The sequence below is a fragment of the Canis lupus genome, chromosome 5 (genome assembly GCF_011100685.1).
Source record: "Canis lupus familiaris isolate Mischka breed German Shepherd chromosome 5, alternate assembly UU_Cfam_GSD_1.0, whole genome shotgun sequence".
In the NCBI taxonomy this organism is placed as follows: Eukaryota; Metazoa; Chordata; class Mammalia; order Carnivora; family Canidae; genus Canis; species Canis lupus.
In genome coordinates this window covers 9563103-9580690 of record NC_049226.1, presented here as the reverse complement: position 1 = coordinate 9580690, position 17588 = coordinate 9563103, and the positions used below count along the sequence as shown (strand labels likewise).

At 54.5% G+C, this 17588-nt stretch overlaps 1 protein-coding gene across 1 annotated transcript; it reads right to left on the bottom strand.

Moving 5' to 3' along the window:
- ROBO4 (roundabout guidance receptor 4) lies at positions 1 to 14044 on the bottom strand. Its single transcript, XM_038535789.1, is given in 19 exon segments — positions 1 to 651; positions 787 to 993; positions 2386 to 2744; positions 2885 to 3106; positions 3204 to 3342; positions 3513 to 3620; positions 7249 to 7503; positions 7620 to 7756; positions 10124 to 10166; positions 10279 to 10461; positions 10628 to 10796; positions 11482 to 11594; positions 11853 to 12081; positions 12182 to 12309; positions 12565 to 12685; positions 12867 to 13024; positions 13238 to 13268; positions 13270 to 13568; positions 13855 to 14044. Coding segments are annotated over 19 exon segments (2982 nt in total). The 5' UTR covers positions 13925 to 14044; the 3' UTR covers positions 1 to 640.
- Between the last annotated feature and the right edge of the window lie 3544 nt (positions 14045 to 17588).

Sequence of the window (17588 nt, the reverse complement as noted above, 5' to 3'; positions counted from 1 at the left end):
TCAAGTCATCACACGTTTATGGTATCAGTTTCTTAAGCTCACAGAGTCCACATATGAGGAGGGTGTTTAGTCCCACCTTTTCTCGGATGGATCCTGGCCCCTCGGCCTGGGTACCAAGCCGGGGCGGGTGGGGGGGGGCGAGGGGGGCTGGCGCTTCACTGCTGTCTCTCCTTCCCTCCTTTCCAAGGTGTGGCTGGGGGGAGGGGAGCCTGCCCCTGTGAGAAGGAACGTTCCCCTCCTGAGAGGGGTGGCCCTGTAAAGCTCCTTCCCTGGCCGCCTGTCCCCAGCCTGCTGTTGTCCTCTGGGAAGACCTCTGGCTCCCCCCTGGTTCCCATGATCCAAAGGGGGTGGGACGATCTGGAGGTAAGGCTACTTCTCAGGCCCAAGGACCTGGTGGTGGGATGGATGGAAGGAGGAGAAAGCCAGGACGAGGAGGCAGGCCATGATGACTTCGCTCCCTGAGGGCCTTGGGTCTGCTTTGTGCTTATTTTGTTTTGCTTTCATTTGTTTTCACAATCCTGGACGGAGAATTCCCTGGACGCCCGGCAAGGGGTCCCCCAGATGCAGAGAAGCAGAGGCCAAGGCTGAGGCTCCACAGGAGGGGTGTTCTTGATTCTCTTCTAGGCAGTCCCGGCATGCTTCATGAGGAGTCTGTAGGGGAGGTTGAAGGAGAGTGGATTACCCCGCGGGTCCATATCTCCTGCCCAACCCCAGGGCTCCCCCTTGGCTCCTCCCCAGAGTCCCTCAGTCAAGGTCACCACGTTGGCTGGGCAGACAGACACTTACTGGCGGCCTTGGGCTCAGGACGGCCCAGCTGACTCCTTCTGGAAGAGCGCCGGGAATCAGGGGGCCAGGGAGGCAGCCCCCTTCCCAGCCGCTGGCTACGGTTGTTCTCCATGTCCTCCAGCCAGTCTGACCTCCACTCCCACAGGGGCAGGGAGAGGGTGGAGGTCAGGAAGAGGTCATCGCGGGGGGAAGGAGGAGAGGAGGCATCTGTCAGGGAGGGTAGATTTGTGTGTAGAGTGTTGGCCATCACTCTGAGGGACCAGTTTAGGGCAGGACGCTTACACTTACTTGACGCACACACTCAACCCGCAAGGTAACATAGCCCCAACTCGGCTCATCAATTCTGGAGGCCATTGGAATGAATCCACTGGTTTCTTTAGAGAGGATAGTTTGAACATTTCCTCCTAGCCCAGCTCTGGCCTTCTATCCATAATCTCACCCTTCACCTCTCCTCTCCCTGGGCACCCTTCTTCCCCCCTGTTACGGGTACCTCCTTGCTTTCCCATTTACCACAAGATTGTTTTTTTTGGGCAGGGGAAGGGTAGAGTTAGGGTTCCTAAGATGGGTATAGGGGATCTGAGAGAGGGTACGAGGCAGGGGCACAGGGAACCCCGAGCTACTGTCTCTCCGACATGGAGATAGCGGTCCCACCCCACTGGACACGTGGAGAGGTGAGCCAGCTTCTCCTCACCCCAGCCACAGATGGGGCAAGAGGAAGGACTTGTAAGAGAGAGAACAGAACCTCCCTGGTGAGGAGAATCCGAAACAGTGGGTTGGAGTAAGTAGAAGAGGTGAAGCACAACCTGTCTTGGAGACCTCTGTCTGGGTTCAGGGGAGGGACCTGGAGGCAGGGCAAGGGGCCATACAACTGGCTGCCCCTGGGCTTTAGACTTGAACATTTTGCCCTGGTTCTTGCGGGTGACCTTGGGCAAGTTAGACAACCTGTTGGATTCATAGTTCCCTCATTTGGAAAGAAAGATAAAGAATATTCCTGGGCAGCCCGGGTGGCGCAGCGGTTTAGCGCCGCCTGCAGCCAGGGCATGATCCTGGAGACCCAGGATGGAGTCCCACATCGGGCTCCCTGCATGGAGCCTGCTTCTCCCTCTGCCTGTGTCTCTGCCTCTCTCTTCACTCTCTCTGAATAAATAAATAAGTAAATCTTAAAAAAAAAGAATATTCCTCATAGAGTCATTAATATTGGGTGTATATAAGGCACTTAGCAGAGGGCCGGGGACCTAGTAATAATTCAGTAAAAGCTAGCTGTTTGAAGCATAACCACCAAGACAATGATTGGGAAGCCTTGCTCCTTGGTTGGGGAGGAGTTCTTTTTTTTTTTTAATTTTTATTTATTTATGATAGTCACACAGGGAGAGAGAGAGAGAGAGAGAGAGGCAGAGACACAGGCAGAGGGAGAAGCAGGCTCCATGCACCGGGAGCCCGACGAGGGATTCGATCCCAGGTCTCTAGGATCGCGCCCTGGGCCAAAGGCAGGCGCCAAACCGCTGCGCCACCCAGGGATCCCTGGGGAGGAGTTCTTACAGGAGCTGTGTCTACTCCAAGGGGCGGGAGTGAGAAGTGAGGCAGGGGCATCTCACATACCCGTGAAGACGCAGTCCACGTCCCTGGGCTCCAGACCAAAGCCGAAGCTGTCCACAGCCATCGCCAGGGCCCGCGCAAAGTGAGCATCAGCAAGGAAGGAGCCATCGGAGGAGCTGACGAGGCTGGCTCGGGCACTGGGGGCATTGTCCTCGGAGGCTGAACCCCAGCCATTGGCCAGGGAGCCCTCGCTGGGGGTAGGGGTGGGGCAGGGCCGGGGCGGGCACAGCAAGCCCCTCACTTCGGATCCCACCCCTCCTCCGGCCCTGCCCATGTCTGCCAGCTCTGAGGCAGCCGGGATGCTGATGTAGCCGTAGGTGACAGGGGGTGAAGGAGCCCTTGGCATAGGAGAGACACTATTCCTAGAGAGGAGGCAAAAGGGGAGACAGGTGGGTAGGCTGGCACAGCTCCCAGTTGAGGAGGGACAGGGGCTGGGTAGAGATAAGCATACTCCTGTCCTGTGCTTACCCCTAGTCCTTTGGTCATCCCTCAGGCCACTCACCTGGGGGTCTCCTCACCCTCGCTGAGCTCCAGGCACAGGGCCACCTCCTCAGGAGTCAGCACGCTGTCCTGATCCTCCTCCAGGGATGACAGTGAAGAGCTGGACAGACGACTAGACTCTGGGCTGGGCCCGGAGAGGGAAGAAGCCTGGGGGCTAGAGGGGATCAGGATGGGGGCTGCTGGCAGTGGGTGGGAGGACGGAGCTTGGGGCTCTGCAGAGTGCCTGATTGGGGTAAGAGTGATGACAGGGTGGTTAGTGCAGCCCCTGGCCACCCTCTCCCAGCCCCCCAGCCCTGCTTCCTGACCCCGTGCCCTCTTACTGGGTCTGCTGACTCTGAGTAGGGGCTCCACGCGGAGCGAGGGGTGCTGAGGGGAGAGGGCATGAAACCATCTCATTGGAGGAGCCGAGGAGCTGCGGTCCCAGGGCCCTCCAGGCCACCAGAGCCTGGGGCACAGCTCCTGGGGAGCAAAAGCCTGGGGGTGAGAATGGTGGAACCCCCATCAGCCCCAGACCCTGCCCTGCTCCCCAGCTTCCTCTCCCCACAGCCCACCCACCCAGCTTCCTCAGGGGCTATGGACCCCTCCACCCTGCCTCACCCCTTCACTTCCCTTTTTGGGCCTCCTCTCACCTGGGCTTTGGGAAAGGTTCTTGGAGCCTCTGTTCCCCAACTCCCAGGCCCAGAGCTCCATAGGGCGGCTGGCCCGGAGGGGCGGGGAGCTATTGGCTTGTTGCAGCTCTGCAAAGGCAAGAGTCAGCGGGTGGAGGGCAAGCCGGGTGGGCCTGCAGACTCCAACCACAGCTTCTATCTTCAGCCTGTCATTCAGTTAAGCTTTAGGACCCCTGAACCCCGAGAAGGGAGGGAAAAACCTCCCTCTGTCCTCTCCACCCTCACCTTCGTGCAGGCAGCTATGATAGGGAGGAAGGTAGCACTGGGCTTGGGGTCAAAACACCTGCACTCACAGCCCAGCTCAGTTACAGAGTTACTGCGTGACCACAGGTAAATCCACCAGCTTTCCTGAGCTTTTGTTTTCTTTGGGAACACCCAGTCAAGTGATAGTTTTACCAGTTTTAATTTATTTATAAAAATGGATTGGAGCGTGCCTGGGTGGTTCAGCTGATTAAGCGTCCGCCTTTGGCTCAGGTCATGATCTCAGGGTCCTGGGATCCAGCCCTGAGTCAGGCTCCCTGCTCAGTGGGGAGCCTGCTTCTCCCTCTCCCTTTGCCCCTGCTTGTGGTCTCTCTCTCTCTGTCAAATAAATAAAATCTAAAAAAACAAAAACTAAGGCCAGATTGGAAAGTTCCTGGTGCCTTAAAGATGCATTGATTATTTTCTTTTCCTTACTGTATACACTCCAATCTTCCATTTCTCACATGACAAATATCTGACATGGTTCTGGATAACCTTGTCCTGAAAAACCTGAGTATCTCTCACTTGGGAAGAAAGGTTGGACTGTCAAGTTAAGCCAAGTGGGTAAGATAACCCCACACCACGCTGGGTGTAACAGGAGAGAGTCAGCTGAGAAGAAGAGGCCCTCTAGAATAGGAGGATGTGTTGGTCTCACTCAGGGAGGCAATGCCCGGCCCATAGATATTAGATGACATTGGTTGAATGAATGAGCAAATGGATGGATAATAGCAGAGATGTAGACGTAAATACGAGATGAGAAGAATCACAGGAGGGTGGCCACCATCTGGCTCACATGGCTGCTTAAGAGACAACGTTCTGAGTGAACTCTGACAATGGAGAACCTGAGACAACTGAAGCAACAGACCCAGCTGTGTGCAGTGACCCAAGAGCATGCTTCTTGCTCGGGCCAAAACCCAAATTGATCTAAGTTTAAACCAGAAGGGGATCAGGAAGGTAATAGAAGGAAGAGATTTCCCTAAGATCAGGAACCAGGAAAATATCAAGTAAAGGAAAAAAGAAGCAGCCTTCATTTTAGTGTCACATGATTAGAAACTGAGTTAGGAAAGGGGAAACCAGAGACCAGGGAGGACCGTTGAGTCTGATCTCAAGGATTTGGAGGCCACTACGGGCAGGTTCAGAGCAGGGATGAGATCAAGGCTACTGCATTCACCAAGACTATCTCGGCCCTGGCTATCCATGTACAGTGGCCAGAACTTCTGAGCTACTGGGATGAAAACCCACACAATGGCTAGACTTCCTCCACCAAAATTTCCTTTTGTTCGTAGGCTGCTTTGTTTTTTAATTTATTTCCTTTATTTGTTGTATGACCTAGGGAGACCTGGAGGCCAACTTCAGGTGCTCCAACTCTGCTATCAGCAGCTTTGTCTCATCTAGTGCCCGGCTTCCTGAGTAAGCTCAGAAATGGGGACATATGTTGGTCAGTTGGTTTGTGTGGACAAGGAAGAGGAAAGGCCAGTCCTAGAAAAGGCCACGTTTGTCCCAGCCCATTTTATTTCCTCTGAGGGACTCTAGTAACAAAAGCCTCCTTTCAACACACTTAAAATTACTTGGATTTTAGTTTCAGTGTTATTTGAGCAAATGACACAATAAAAATGTTATCAAGGTTAGGTCAAATCTCACTGGACATATCTGAATGGCAATAAATATTTGTTTGAATTAATTAAGTAATTAGGATATTCAATGTATGTATCTGGGAGAGGGGAACTAAGAACAATAAGAAAAAAGAATAAGCAGCTTAAGGGGAGTAGGGGGCACTGAAAGAGCTTGCCAATGTCAGAAGACAAAGAATCCTCAGTCTTTTGGACCAAGTGACAGCAGTAGAGCCAACTCTATGGCTCTGGACAAGACCATAGCACGATCTTGCTGCTGCTGAGAGCTTTGGACTGGAGGTGGGCCGAGTGTCACTTGTACAGGGGAGCCACTGTGGTTGGCCAGTGGGGCTTGGGCGAGGAGACACAGGGGAGAGTGGGGACCTAAGCTTTCTCTCAGAAGTGGAACCTGTCTTAAGAATTGACAGTAGATGGGCAGCCCCAGTGGCCCAGTGGTTTAGCGCTGCCTTCAGCCCAGGGTGTGATCCTGGAGACCCAGGATCGAGTCCCATGTCAGGTTCCCCGCATGGAGCCAGCTTCTCCCTCTGCCTGTGTCTCTGCCTCTCTCTCTCTCTCTCTGTGTCTCTCATAAATAAATAAGTAAAATCTTAAAAAAAAGAATTGACTGTAGAAAACTACTCACTCCCCCCCCAGTAGTATTAATGTTCTAAGATGGGCTTTACATCATACCCAAGTCAAAGTAGTTCTCCATGGGAAGACTTGTTTTTAAATGAGATGTTTTCAACACCTTTTTAGCTGCTCTTTCATTACCACCGAGGATTCCAAATGCTATAGTTCCGAGGCAAAGCTGGAAATAATGCCAGCTTGGCTAATATTTAGGGTCATAAAATTCTGGATATTGGACAAGCTCTTAATTACTCTGAATCCATCTTTGTCCTAATGAAAGCTGGATTATATCCACTTTAAAAAAAAAAGAATTGGCTGTAGGACATTTGTAAGGCTTACTAATCAGCACAGAAGGCTCATGAAGACAGCAGGTGGAGTGCAGGCCAGTGTTCAGAAACAAGAGAAAATAGTCGGTGGTAGAGTAGAGTCTCTCAGGGGAGCTCCCAGAGGGTGGCCTTTGGAAGCAGACCACTCTGACTTCAAATCTGAGTTCGGCCGCTTACTGACTTGGGGGGGATTTTGAACAAGTTACTCATTTCTGATCTTCTCTCCCCATCTGCAAAATTAGAGAAAGAATACCTATCTAATAGGTTGGAGAGGGGTATCTTTAAATGAAATAATAAATAAGTAAGGCACCTAACATATAGTAGTTGCTAAAGAAACAGACATTATAGTTATTTCTCTCGGGGAAGGCAAAGCAGGTAGTAGGAAGTTAGGAGAGAAATCTCGGCAGAAAGGAATTACTCATTTTCCTCTGGGTAATGGGAGCTGGGAGTCAGTGCCTGGGGAGGCCCATGCATAGTGCACCCAGAGATGAGGCTGCGCCCTAGCACTGGTCACATGCTGCCAGGTTCTAGAGTTACTCATACGCTGGTCAGGCGCTCTCACTAGACTCTGAGCCCTCAGATGGCAAGAGCTGTCCCTCGTGTCCCCCTGGCTGGCATACAATGGTGCTTATGAAATGTTGGCCAAATTCAACTGAATACGGAAATCGGGCCTGCTACTGGTGTGGCAAGTAGCAGTAACAGCACGTCAAGAAAAGCAGAGGCCAGCACTCCCTCTCTCTGAGTGCTTTGGTGATAGTGGGGAGTCCCTGTGTCTCCCCAGATAGGGAACTGGAAGCCAAGTCATCAGGCTTCCAAGTCCCAGGCCACGTCCTGCCACACTCCCAGTCCAGTTCCCTCCTGCCACCTGCTTCCACCCCAGCTCCCCATACTTACCCTGCTTCTTTTTGGCCTTCCAAGCCTCTGCAGGGGCCAGAGGAGAAGCGAGGCCCCTGCGGCTGCCGAGGCTGTCGGGACTGGGCCAGGGGCTGGAGAGCCGGGCCAGCTGGGGTGGGAGACGCCTGACAGCTGGGGTCTTGGGGCTTGGCCGGGCCGGGGGGCCGGCAGGCAGCTCAGCGATGAGGGAGCCATAAAAAGTGCTGGTGTCGGGAAGCAGGGGCACACCAGGGCTTCGGGGATCCCAGGAGATCACTGTGGCAAGAACGACAGGAAGAATTACAGTGAGTGCATCCCACCCCACAATACCCCCCCCAACTCCAGGATCCCAGCTTCACTGGCAGGGCCCTGACCCCACTGGGCATGCTCACGGGAGCGGCGACAGTCTAGTGGGTCCCGGGGGTCCACTCCCAGCCTGCTGTTGAGGCTGCTGCTGCTGCTCAGGTCCCGAGAGCCGGAGGTGGAACGCCAGGTGTCTGCCAGCCAAGGGGAGTCACTATGATCCATCCTGGGGCAATGGAGGGTGGGGGTGGGGCAGGAGAAACGGGGTGAAGCCAGAACATAATTGGCCAGGACCTCCAGCTCAGAGGGTAGCAGAAGGGTTTGAGTGGATGGTGGCAGCAGCGTTATTCTCCCTGCCCGCTAGCCCTTCGCAGACTCCTCAAGATCTCTGACCTGGAGTCCCTAGCTCAGTGCTCCTTTCTTATCCTGGGACCAGAGGAAGTCCAAGTGGAGCGGAACTAGGAGGTGTCCAAGAGATACAGCCCGACAGCCCTGTGCCGAGACAAAGAGAGCAGACCTGGGGGCAGACTGACCCCATCGGCCGCAGGTCTACTAGCCTCTGGAAGCCCTGCTTCTTTATCTGTAAAAGGACGACATAAAAGCCTTCCATATAAGGCTGATATTGTGAGCCCAAAGGAGGAAATGTGAGCTCACTCAGCTGGCGGGACAGAGTTGGCTCTGCGGATGCGACTTTCTCTGCCTCTAGCCTGGCTCCCTTTGAACCGGGTGCCCTGCTGGCTGCCTGAGTAATCTTTCAGGAACAGGGATGAGACTAGAGCAATTCTCTGCCCAAAACCTTCAGTGCTCCTCGTTTACCAAGATAGAGCCCAGCTGCCTTAGCATGGCTAACGGGGCCTCTGGTGTCTGGCTTCCAGCTCCCTAACCTTATCCTTTACGCTCACCTGTCTTGCCCCCTATGTCCCAGCCAGACCAAATGGCTTATCTCTCCCCATGAACATAGCAGGCTACTTCTTGCTGCCCCTTTTTCCCTCTCCTTCTTACCATCAGGGTAAACGTGGACTCTCCCACCTATATTTCCCCACTCCACTCATTCCACATACCGTTGTATAAGTTTCTGCACTGTTTTTTAAAAAAAGATTTATTTACTTATTTTAGAGAGAGAATGTGAGTGGGCCGAGGGGCAGAGGGAGAGGGAGAGATGGAGACTCCTCAAGCAGAATCCCTGCTGAGCACTCAAAACCATGACCTGAACGCAAATCAAGAGTTGGCCACTTAGTGGACTGAGCCACCCAGGCACCCCATGTCCCGGTACTTCTAACGCTGGATTGCACTCACATGCTAGCAAGGCTTTCTCTGCCTAGATTGAGAGTCCCTGAGGCATAGAGCCTGTGCTAAAGAAATGAATGAACAAAACAATCAGAATGGAATCCCCCCGGGGTGCCTGGGTGGCACAATTGGTTAAGCGTTTGACTCTTGGTTTCCGATGAGGTGTGACCCCAAGGTCGTGGGGTGGAGCCCTTCGTGGGGCTCTGCGCTCAGTGTGGAGTTGGCTTAAGACTCTCTCTCTCCCTCTCCTCCTTCCCCCCATCTCTCTTTCTCTCTCTCTCTCAAATAAATAAATCATTAAAAAGGAGAATGGAATCCCCCTCAAAGACAAGGGATAAAGTCCCAGGGAATCCAGAGGATGTTCAGGACAGAACAAAGCCCAGGAAGCAACTAGAAAAAAAAGGCCAGTGAGCACAGAATAATTCAGGAGCATGGCCCCAGACAGCTTGGAACCTGGCTCTGGGCTGAGACACTGGCAGCAAAATGGTGACTCAAGGGCTGGATGTGTCTGGCACAGAGTCGGTGCTTGATAATCTTTTGTTGAAAGATGCAGACTTGGAATGTAAAGCATTTCAGAGGAAATCCACTGAGATAAAGATCAGGAGCAGGTGGGCAGAGAGTGGAAATGGTTATTTAGTGTAAAACTCAGCCAAGAAGACAAAAAAAGGATGTTTTCTTTCTTAGCATCTTGTCTCATAACCACAGACTCGCTTTGGCAGCCCAAGACACTTAGAGCAGGTGTACCTGCCTGCTGACCCTGGTACTGAGACCGGGGACAGAGGATCGCGAAGGTAGGGGCCGAGCGCCCTCTGCTGGAGCTGTGGTGATGGTTGTGAAGGAGACACCCCTCAATAAGGGGGGTGCTCTCCTGAATGCAAAGGCCCTGCTAGGTGGACCCGGGGTATACAGAGAAAACTAGAAATCAGACCGCCCCTCCCATGCTAGTTATTCCCCACCTAGCAGAACGAGTCAGCAGGAGAGTGTAGTGTTAGTGAGAGGGGGATGCCAAGCGCACGGGATTAGGAGCTCCTAAAGCACCCCAGCTACTAGCAAGCAGTGTGGCTTTGGGCAAAATCACGTAAGTCATGAGTCTCAGTTCACTCAACTGTCAAATGGTGTCATAGGAACATTAACAAATGAGAAATTAATTCTCACTTGGAGTTCAGGAGAGATTTGAGTGGTAGGATCCCAAAGTGCCTGGCAGTAGGAGAGACAGGATTCCATTCTCCTCTCTGTCCAGGACCCCACTGTCCCTCGGCCCCTCTGCCCCTCCCTCACCTCAAGCCCCTCCCCTTTCACCTCTCACCTGTGCTTTAGGATGGCATCCTCACTGGTGTACCTGTACAAACCTGCGAGAGGGCAAAAGAAAGGCTGAATCCAGAGTGTCCAGCACGTGGCCAGAGATCTAAGCCCCTGTATCGTTCTGCCTCAAACCCCCAGGAGTCCACTTCGGCCTCTCACCTGGGCCCAGGTGCACCCCAGCTCGGCGCCTGCGGTGTACACACACGGCGGTGCCCAGCAGCACCAGCCAGAGCAGGACACCCCCACCAGCAATCACTTCTGGCCGCCTCAAGGTGGCCCTCAGCTGCTCCAGAGTCCAGGGACCATCACTGAGCTCTTGGGTGGCTCGCTCCATGGTCCGCTCTGTGAGGGAATTTGAGCTCAGCGGGAGGGGCAGGTGGGTGATGTGGGGGTGGGGGCAGACCATGAACTGGAAGTGGGAGTGAGGTGGGAGGAGGGAGAGAGGGAGGAGGGAGGTGGGAAGGGGGACTCAAGGGGCATGCAGGGGGCTGGTGGGCACTGCCCTCACCTAAAAGGAGGCAGACAGGGCTACTGGGAGGCCCAGTCCCGGCGCCAGTGACTGCAGCCACTTGTACACAGTAGGAACCTGGCATTCGGGTGGCGATCTCCAGCTGGGTCTGCTCACCGGCCACGGTCCAGTTGGCTGGGGGCAGCGAGGTGTTGCCCAGGCTCCAGATCTGAGGCAGGAGTGGAGGTGAGCGCCCGTTCCCCCTGCACCAGCCCAGCAGCTGAGCCCTTCGTCTCTGAGCATGCGATCATCCTGCCCTGCTTGGGGCACCTTGGGGACATTCCCCCCACCCCCATGAAGCTGTACTTCCTATGCCCTTCTCCCTATGGAGTGAGAGACTTCTCTCTCGAGACTGACAGAAGGGGAGCAAAAGCAATCTGCTCCAAGAGATGTAAAACCATGGTTCAAACCTCACTGTGCTTTAGGGTCACAGGGAGGGTTTAAAAAGCCAGGCTGCAAGGCCCATCCCTGAGTTTCTGATTCATGTGCATTTCTAAAAAGTTGTCAAGGGGCAGCTGGTCCAAGAACCACATTCTGATGCCGCAGCCTTAGAGATTGGGAGTCAGACACAGCCCGGTTTGATTCTTGTTCTGTTTCCTGCACCTGTGACCTTGGCCTCACTTGCCATGTCTGTAAAGTAGGGATAATAACCCGGGACAGACTGTAAGAAAAAATGAGATCATGTAGGAAAGCACTTGGCAGCGTCTGGCAAACCCTGGCTTAGCAACAGTGAGTTTCCCTTGTTTCTCGGCCCAGGGGCTGTTTCTCAGTGTCCAGGGCAAGGGCATGCAGGGCGTCAGGGAAGAGGGATGTCCTGGCACCACTAGGAAGGGGTGTGCAGGTTGTGGGAGTACCTGGTAGCCACGGATGATGCCATTGTGGTTTTCAGCAGGTGGTGGGACCCAGCTTACAAGGACACTGCCATTGCCAGGTTTTAAGGCCACCTCCTGGGGAGGGGCACTGGGCACTGCAGGGGAGGAGGAGAGGCTTTTAGGGGTGCTGAAGGGGGGGACACTAGGAAACAGAGCTGGTCTGGGGATGTGGTCACAGATTGCACTGATAAGAACCAGAGTTTCTTACAGCTCTGCTTGCCTGGCCATGGCAGGAGGGAGTCCAGGACTAGGACCCACCGTTCCCCCTGCCTGGAGTGGACCAGTCCAGGGGCCCCCAGACAAGAAGGTGCCAGAGAGTATACTGCTGAGCCCTGCGGGCACCTGTCCCTGACCTTGCTCGGGCAGCCTCAGGAGCAGCACGTTGCTGTCAGGGCCTTGAGCCCGGCCAGAGGATGGTCTCACTTTGAACTCGTAGTCTTGGCCCCAAAGGAGGCCTCCAAGCTCCGCGCTTTGCCAGCCAGCCAGCAGGGCCTCTGCCCATGGAGCTCCCGGGCCTCCTGAGGCCGTCTGGACCCTGAAGAGGGCTGTGTAGGACTGAGCAGGTGCTGCAGGGCCGCTCACCTAGGAAAGAGTTCAGAGGGAGGTGGGGGGTCAAGGAGTTTTAAGACCAGCTCTTCCTTGAGCTCTGGACTGGCACCCACCCCTGGGTCCGGGGCCTCACCTTCCAGCTGAGCCACACAGCAGGCTCAGGCTTGGCGCTCTTTGCGGGGTCTGGGTTCAGCAAGGTCACATTTTCCAGCTGAATGTGCACGGCCAGCAGCTCCAGAGGCTTCTTGTAGTCCTGGGGCTCTGTGGGGAGCATGGGGCTGGTCTGGGGCCTCTAGGCCAGAGGATGAGATTGAGGAGTGAGATATCCCCCAGGCTTGGAACAATCCAAAGTGCTAGATTTCCCAGTCTAGGGCACTCCTATTTCTATTCTAGGATGGGGGGACCTCCCTTTAAATGGGGTCCTCATCACTCTGATTCTGATCCCAGGTTGATGCCCACAGACCTTAGCCCCAGCCCAAACCAGGCCCTAACTTTCGCTGATCACCCTCGCCTTACCCTGGACAGATACCCTGGCTGCCCGGCTCTCCCGTTGTCCTGCGCTGTTGGTGGCCACGCACATATAGGTCCCTGCATCGCTCTTCTCTGCTCTTGCCATCTGCAGGGAGCCCCTGGAGACCTGTCAGGGCCAGGTGCTTTGTGAAGTCTCCCGTGTGGGGAGGGGCTCTGATTCAGGCCTCCCTGCCTTCCCTTCCTTAAACTCTGCAGGAGACACGGGGCTGGGGGGCGGGTCACTCCCTCCGGGTGTGCCCAGTTCTGCTCTGGGCCAGAGGAGGTATGGGGAAGGGGGCTACACTCACCGAGTGCCGCCCTGGCCGTAGGGCCAGGGGTTTGCCATCTTTCCACCACGAGACTGTGGGCTCTGGATGGCCCCAGGGCGGCCCACACTCCAGAATCACCTGCTCGCCCACAGTGGCCACTGTATCCTGAGGCTGGGTCTGGAAGTCCTCCCGAAGGACTACAGAGATGAGGGCAGGTCAGCAGGGACGAGTGTCCATTGCTCCCTTCCACAAGGCCCTGCCTCAGTGCCTCCGACCACCCTCACCCCATTCGGCTTTACCCACCTCTTCACCACCTATGTTCACTCTTCAGAGCCCCCTCCTCAGTTCTCCCAGCCCAGAGGTTCCCCCCAGGTGTCCCCCACCTGGGGCCTTCCCCTCCCAGGCCTTACCAGCCACAGACAGCCGAGCTCCTCGGCTGACCTGCTGTGCCCAGCCTGTTGCTGGCCTCACACGTGTAGATGCCCAGGTCTGTGGATGGGGCCTGGTCGTCGTGGGCACGTCCCCGGGCAGGGGGCCGCAGCAGCAGGAGCGTCCCATCAGGAAGGAGGTGGTGGACGTCTGGGGGCACCATGCTCAGGGGTTGCCCATTCAGCAGCCAGCGGATGGTGGGGGGTGGCTGGCCCGAGGCTCGGCAGCTCATTTTGGCGGGGCCAGGGCCCTGGAGCAGCTGGTCCTGGGGGTGGACTAGGATCTGGGGTGGGGAGTCCTGAGCCGTGCCTCCTGGAAGGGAAAGAGGGACAGAGCCCAGTCTGACTACCAACAGGACTCCCCAAATCCCTGAATATCTTTTCTGCCTTTTCTTGCCTGAACATGACTTCCAATAACAGCCTAGCCGGGAGGGGAGGCTGTCTCTGGCTCCCACATACATCACCATCACCATCATCATCACCATCAACACCATCATCTCTACCGCAAAAGGGAAGCAAGGAGCAAGAGAGCCCTTCACCCCTTGGCCAGGCCTTGGATCAAGCAAGCAGGGGCTAGGAGAGGGGAGGGCTGCACTCACCCGTGACAAGCAGAAGCAGGAGAGGCAGGGGCCCCAGGGGCCCAAGGAGGCCTGCTCCTCCAGAGCCCATGGCTGCTCTTGGGCCTCTATCCTTGTCCCAGGCACTTTGTCCTGCTGCTCTGAGCTCACAGCGGAGGGAAGGAGGGGCGGGGTGGGGTGGTGGTGGTTGTTTGTGACTGAGACTCTGCCCCAGGAGGGAAGCAGCTTTGAGGAAACCCATGCTTCCTGCCTGGCCCTCCGTGCCTTGGAGAACTGGGAGGGGACCAGCAGAGAGAAACTCTCTGCCCTTGACCCTCTAGTCATGACCCCTGACTCCAGCTCCAGCCCTAAGGTTTACCTTGTGGTCCAGTCTGGGATTTTCTAAAGGTGATCTTGACACTGATGTGATTCCAAATGCAGCCCTCAGCCTCTGTTTAAACCTTGATGCCAGTTCTGGTCGCTTGGCTCTAAGCACTTTCTTGCTAGAGTGGAATGGAGACCCGCGGTGGAGTGTCAGGGCCCGGCATTAAGAAGCTGAGGGTAGAGAAAAGTGAGCCAAGACGGCTAGGGGGAGGGAAGCAGGGACATGTTGTCATCCCACAGCCCATCTCCCCAGGGATGGGGAGGGAGGGGGAGGTGAGCAAGGCGAAGATGGGGAGGCTTTAGGGGCTCTGGGACAAGCTGGGAGGTGCCCACAGTCAGCTTGGAGACAAATGAAATAAGCTGTGTGAGACCTTGGCCGAGTTCCTTCATCCTTGCAAATTGGTTTCCTTATCTGTAAAGTAGGAGTAATAGTAATAATCTCCACCTTGAGGGCTGGAGTCAGAATGAGATGTGTTTGTGCCTGAAATCGCTTTGAACAGTGCCTATTGCACTGTAAGTGATCAGCAAGGGTTGGCCGAGGTTGTTATTGATTTGTTTTTATGCTCATGCCATCACCTGAACTATTTGAGCATCCTCGGCAGGGATAGTCTTCAGGCTCCCGAAAGGTGGTCTTTCCAAGCCCTGGAAGCTTGTGTCTACAGCAGACAGGGAGCGTTGCAGCTTCTGAACCTGCTCACCCTGCCGCTCCTCCCCACCCCCTCCTCCAGAGAGAGGCTGCTCTCCCCTCTCAGAGCCCAGCTCCTGTTTACAGGTCTCTTCCTCCCAAATCTGGAATCTCAGCCATTTCCTGGAGCTGTTCCCGGAAGGCCAAGGCCAGGCGCTGGGGCTCAGCGGAAGAGTGTCCAGCCTTTGTTCCACATTGTGCCTGGCCAGCTCCTCTGTGGGGCCCCTAAGGCAGCTGACTCCCTCTCTCCCTCCCTCCCTCCCTCCTCCCCTCCCCTTCCCAGCCTGGCCTCAGTGCCAGCCCCAGCTGCAGCCCTAGGCCTCCCTCACTCCAAGACTGATAAAGACCATCACGGGGAGAGAACACCCTAGTCTCTGCAAGCTGGGCCCTTCCAGTGGGTGAAGAATAGACAGAGTGAGAGTAACACAGTGATAGAGCTGGAAAGGATAGGAGTTGGAGTTAGAGAGCAGAGTCCGGTCGGTATTTGAGAAGTGGAGGAGCTAAGGGTAAAATCCGAGGCAGGAGCATGGGCATATGTGTGCCCAGCAGAGGGGAGTAGAATTTATGGGGCCAAGGATCTGGGAGGCCAGAGTGACGAAGGGGGGTGTTCATGGGGACACCTAAGTCATCCAAGGACAAGACAAGGAAGGATGTTGTGGGATGGATAGACTTATTGTGCCTACTGCCAACTGGGGATTTTTCCCGGGTCCAGAGCCTCCAAGCCCATCTGACCCCCGACCGCCTGCTATCAGTAGTCTTTTTTTTTTTTTTTTTAATGATTTTATTTATTTTTTTGACAAAGAGAGAGAGTATGCACCAGCAGGGGGAGCAGTAGGCAGAGGGAGAAGCAGGCTTCCCACCAAACAGGGAGCCCAAAGTGGGAATTTGCGGCTGGCCCTGTCCTCAGCTGAGTGGGGATGGGCAGGTCCACAGTGAGGAGAGGCACCAGTGCTGAACTGCAGGAACGGAGCCCCTGAGGGAGGCTGCAGCAGCCTAAGGAGCTGCCCCTACCCCACAGCCACATGCCTCACCTCTGGAATTGCCTTCAGCACGCCTGCCTCCCTTCCCAGACTCTGGAGAGCCAGGTGCTAAGAACTGGGCTGTTCCTGGGGGACATTAGGACTCTCCCCCTTCAGCCCAAGTGTCCAGGGCACTCAGGGATCCATGGGGTGATGGCCAAGGCGCCTTCCCAACAGTAAGGTGTGTCTGGATGTCTCCTAGAGATCACAGTGCTCATTTCCAGCACTGGCCTCACAGCATCCGTATTGTCTCATTTCCACACGTTTAAGGAAAAGCCGACTGCATGAGTCATGCGGATGAGGTTAGTCAATGGGAGCTGTCTCCAGTTATTTCGAGGAAGCTCTGCTCCAGGGCCAGTGGCCAGTTTACATGGCATCTTCCCTTATCTCCCAATTTTAGAATTGTGTGTTTTTGTGAGTAATTTTTTAGTTGCTTATAAAAGGGGAGAGAGAGAAGAGGAATTCCCCCCTCCAGGGGACATGATTTTTCACTTCTGGCTTCTGGCTCCTGGCTCCTCTGGCTTCTTATTCTGTTTTCTGAAAATGCAGCCAGGGGTCCCTGCTGGGTAAGCTGGTAGGGCAAAATATATGAACTCAGGTAGGATTTGAAGTCAGTTACACTTAAGCGTAGATCCTAATTTCACCGGCAGAGATACCTTGAATAAGTCAGTCACATAACCTCTCTGACTCCACTTTCCTAATCTGTAAAATGTTTGTGTGAGGTTTATGGATAGAGGATGTGGAAGTACTTAAACGATACTAGGTGTGGGGGAGCCCGGGTGGCTCAGCGGTTTAGTGCCACCTTTGGCCTGGGGTGTGATCCTGGAGACCCCAGATGGAGTCCCACGTAGGGCTCCCTGCATGGGGCCTGCTTCTCCCTCTGCCTGTGTCTGTGCCTCTCTCTCTCTCTGTGTCTCTCATGAATAAATAAGTAAAATCTTAAAAAAAATACTAGGTGTGTATTAATTATCTCTTGAGTGCTGTGGGAATGCCATACCCCCCCTGACCAACACAGCCCCAGCTAGCCCCAGCTACCCATAGGCCACTCTTTTGGTCTTGAGATCCCACCGTTTTGGCCTTCTTGTTTTGCTTTATTTTCTCCTCTTGGCTTAAGTCCGTTTGGTCCCAATCTCCAAATTCTCATTTTTGTTGCCGGACGCCAATGGCTGGAGGGAAAAGGAGTCAGGAGAGGAGACAGTAATGGTCTCCTCTAAGCTGAATGGAAAAGTTGCTCTGATGCTACCTCACTTGCACAGCATCTGTTCCCTAGTTCTGGTCCTATCGACGTCAAGGGCAATTTCAAGGTCCATGGGGGAATCACGTTTAATACACTCAACCCTATAGTTTCTTGACCTTTTCAACACCCATCAATATGGGTCATACCAGATCAAACATTGGAGGTTGTACCAAATGGAAATTTCAAGGCTGCTAGCATCAACATTTAACCGTCTGCTCACATGTCCAAGAAGATCAGTTACTGTACTTTGTGTCCAACCTGTCAGTGCCTTCCAGCCAAAGACCACCGGGAGCATACTTGTTATTGAACGTAAGGAATTTATTACTCCTTGCAGCTAAGGAGCGTGCACACCATGGGGAACCGTACGGTGTCTCAGTAAGAGACACTTAACTCAGTAAAAAACTCACTAGAGTGTTAGAAAGAACCTATTATAGGATTTACAAAATCACTG